Genomic DNA, 3,875 nt, shown 5'->3' with positions numbered 1-3,875 from the left:
GCGGCGGCGGAAGCGCCCCCTGCAGCGTGGGAAGCCGCCCTACAGCTATATTGCGCTCATTGCCATGGCCATCGCGCACGCACCGGAGCGCCGCCTCACGCTGGGCGGCATCTACAAGTTCATCACCGAGCGTTTCCCCTTCTACCGCGACAACCCCAAAAAGTGGCAGAACAGCATCCGCCACAACCTCACGCTCAACGACTGCTTCCTCAAGATCCCGCGCGAGGCCGGCCGCCCGGGCAAGGGCAACTACTGGGCACTCGACCCCAACGCCGAGGACATGTTCGAGAGCGGCAGCTTCCTGCGCCGCCGCAAGCGCTTCAAGCGCTCTGACCTCTCCACTTACCCGGCTTACATGCACGACGCGGCCGCCGCTGCTGCTGCTGCCGCCGCCGCCGCCGCTGCCGCCATCTTCCCGGGCAGGGTGCCCAATGCGCGCCCGCCTTACCCGGGCGCTGTCTATGCAGGCTATGCCCCGCCGTCGCTCGCCGCGCCGCCCCCGGTCTACTACCCGGCTGCGTCCCCAGGCCCGTGCCGCGTCTTCGGCCTGGTGCCTGAGCGGCCGCTCAGCCCAGAACTGGGCCCCGCGCCGTCAGGGCCCTCCGGTTCCTGCGCCTTTGCCTCGGCCGGCGCCTCTGCCACTACCACCGCTTACCAGCCCTCCGGCTGCGCCGTCGCCCGACCTGCCAACACTTCCGCCTATGCGGCCGCCTATGCGGGCGCAGACGGCGCGTACTCGCAAGGGGCCGGTAGCGCCCTCTTCGCAGCGGCTGGCCGGTTGGCCGGGCCCGCTTCGCCCCCCGCGGGTGGCAGCAGTGGCGGCGTCGAGACTGCAGTGGACTTCTATGGGCGCACATCGCCCGGTCAGTTCGGAGCACTGGGCCCCTGCTACAATCCTGGTGGGCAGCTCGGAGGGGGCAATGGAGGCGCCTACCACGCTCGCCATGCGGCAGCCTATCCAGGCGGAGCGGATCGGTTTGTGTCCGCCATGTGAGCCGAGCATACAGGCGAAAATTCATAGATACCTCGACTGTCTTTACGAACTAAGTATTCACGAAACCTGAGGACAGGACTGGAGAGAGGATCGAGTTGAAAGCCACATGGGAGGGACCGAGCCGGAGGTTCAGGCGCATACTCCCGGTGCACCGTGTACACACCGGTTCGCTTTGAAAATGGGAGGAAGTGGGGAGAGGCATCCTCGGCCCACGGACTGAGACAATGGACCCTCACTGAGGCGAAGCTCTAAAGGTCGTGCCTTTCTGACATTCTACCGGGGAGGGTCCTTGGCTCTAAAGGAGGCACAACATAGTGTCTACACCAGAGTCTAAGGGAATTGTGGAGAATCACATGACTTCACTCTTCCCCGTACTTACCAAAACCCGGGTCTTTTTACACAGTTCCATCTCTTGTGCCTTTGACTACGTTATTACAATAAAAGGCTCCGATAGTGTCTTCCTAGTTAAGGTGAGGAGGACAGATTTGCAAAAGAGGTAACCATTTTTTTAATGGGAAAGATCTCTGCTTCGCTTGACCAGGGGCTGCTTTACCCTGCCTCTGAGAACTGCAGACCTGGCTCTGAGTCTGGACGGTGCCCCAGCGCCACAGTGTAACCCAGTTCCATCACTCACACCCCCAGTTTTCCCATCTATAATACAAGAGGGCTGCAGAATTCAACCGTCCCCCATATGATCTTTAAGGGCCCATCATGGTTGTTGCATATCTGGCAGCATGGGTGGGCCACCCAGGGCCTAACGCTATTCCAAGGAATGGAAACAGAGCTCATGGCAAGCATCTCTGGATTAGCTCCAGGCACCGCTTATATCATAATTTCTTGAATCTTTTGAGCATGATGTGCTGATCACTTGGCAGCTATTACTGCTGGGTCCTAAGTGCGGTTTTCCATTGAGGCAGGTAGAAATACCTTTGTCCATTGCCCACGCTTTCTTTTCATCAAGCAGCCTGGGACCCAATGGGCGAACTAAAATTCAAAGGGATGACAGGACTCGAGGGAGCCTGTTGATGACAGTTTTCATTTTGTTTGGCTGGCTCTTCCATCCCTGGTACCCTCTGCCGAACCTTGGCAGCCTCCTCATGCAAAAAGTAAAGAGAAAAATTAATTGGGGCCATCAGTTAAGTAAGCTTTAGAAAGAAACTGGTGTTTAACTTTGCTTTGTATCCTTTATTTGTTTCAAGCAACAAGCTGACCAAAATCAGAAAGAAAAAAAAAATCCAACCATTTCCCCACCTTTCTCTTGAGAAATCTTGTAAGTTTCGATTCTGTAGCAAAAGTTTCTAGCATTAAATATTTCAGAGGCTCGGTGTGCAGCTTTCAGATAAACCTGAGTGTTCAGGTGAACTGTGTTAATAAAGATCTTTGAGCAAGTGAGTTCTGACAAGAGAAATGCAGCCTCTTTCTGCAGAGTTAATTTGCTAGGGAAGAGTGGAGGGGGTGAGAAAGAAGACTGAAGACCACTGGTAATTTTTATTTTTAATTCTGGGGATTGCACTATCCTGTTCACAAAGACATGTGAATGTGATTCAGTCCAGACGGGTATTTGTCTAAATAAGTGTTGCCCAATAGAAATATAATGTAAGCTGCCTGTGTAATTAAAATTTTTCTGGTAGCTGCATTAATTAAAAAAAAACAGGTGAGATTAACTAATAATATATTGTATTTAACCCAATTTAATGTCCAAACTATCATTGCAACATATAATCGATATAAAAATTGTTGAGATATTTTACTTTTTTCATACCAAGTCTTTAAAATCTAGAGTGTATTTTACACTTACAGGTCATCTGTTTGGACTAGCCACAGCCAAGTGCACGGTAGCAGTGTGTGGCTGATGGCTACTGTATTAGACGGTACAGGTCTAGATGTTGGTCCCTCCTGACTTTGATGGTGGTAAATGACCACCTGGAGGAGGGGGCAGCTGCAGCACTGACCCTATTGCCAGTGGGTCCAGATTTCAGACCCAGCCCTGTGACCTTGGAAAAATCTAGGTGTTAGGCCTCCCTTGTCTCTGTATGGATCCTTGCAGGTTGAAATTCAAAGGTTCTCCGTGTGCAGCTAGACAGTATGGCTCTCCCAGGCAGAAATCAAGATGCCTTGCCTCGTTGGCACTGGCCAGAAATTGAAAGCCCTCCACCCAGGGGTTTTGTCCTTGTCTTCCTAAAGCCCGGCAGGGGGATTGGGGCTGGAAAAGGGCAGTCTATGCGCCCAGTTAATGCAGCGGTTGAGCCTTTCTCCGTGTTTTAATTACCAAGTCCAATGCTTTGACAGCGCCATTAACGTTAATCCAGTCCTTTCCCTGGTGTCCACATTTGTGAATGGGAATTTGTGACCCCTCCCTCAGAGTCCACCTGAAGTTAAACGAGTTAAGAGGGATAGAAACGCTTTGTAAACTGTAAATGGCACAGGAGGGAAGGTTTTAACATTTAAGCGCCGCCTTATCCGGAAGTCTCCTGGAGCGTCGCGGTAAAGCCGGGGGAACAAGAAAGACAGGGAGGGAAAGCGCACGCGTCTTCGCCCCCAACTCTCCTTGTCAACTGGGACGACAGGTGAGATCGACCAGGGTCTGCGCTCTGAGAAAGAGGACGCTGCGAGGAGGGAACTGGGTATACAGCAGGAGCCAGGAGAGACGGCGAGACCCTCGAGGTGTTGAAGAGAGAGCGTCAGCCCTTCTCTGAGAACATTCACTGCTGCGTCTTGGGACAGTCCAACACTCCGAATCCCCAAACTGTGAAATAGAACCTCCCTGGCTCCCCGTCTAGGGGCTCAGAGACCGGAGGTGCGTTTCTCTTTTTTTTCTTCCTATCTTGAATCCAGAGAAATCGTTTGCCCCTCTCTGAGCCCTGCACCCCCCCCCCGCGCC

General features: G+C 53.2%; 1 protein-coding gene across 1 annotated transcript in view; it reads left to right on the top strand.

The window, feature by feature from the left end:
• The window catches only part of FOXE1 (forkhead box E1), a 2,368-nt gene extending 1,374 nt beyond the window's left edge, over positions 1 to 994 (top strand). The window contains exon 2 of the mRNA XM_024734428.1: positions 3 to 994. Within this exon, the coding sequence (XP_024590196.1) occupies positions 3 to 994 (992 nt within the window). The remainder of the gene's footprint in view (positions 1 to 2) is intronic.
• The last annotated feature ends 2,881 nt before the right edge of the window (positions 995 to 3,875 follow it).

This window comes from Neophocaena asiaeorientalis, unplaced genomic scaffold, assembly GCF_003031525.2.
Source record: "Neophocaena asiaeorientalis asiaeorientalis breed wild unplaced genomic scaffold, Neophocaena_asiaeorientalis_V1.1 scaffold192, whole genome shotgun sequence".
Lineage (NCBI taxonomy): Eukaryota > Metazoa > Chordata > Mammalia > Artiodactyla > Phocoenidae > Neophocaena > Neophocaena asiaeorientalis.
This window is presented reverse-complemented; position numbering and strand designations above follow the sequence as displayed.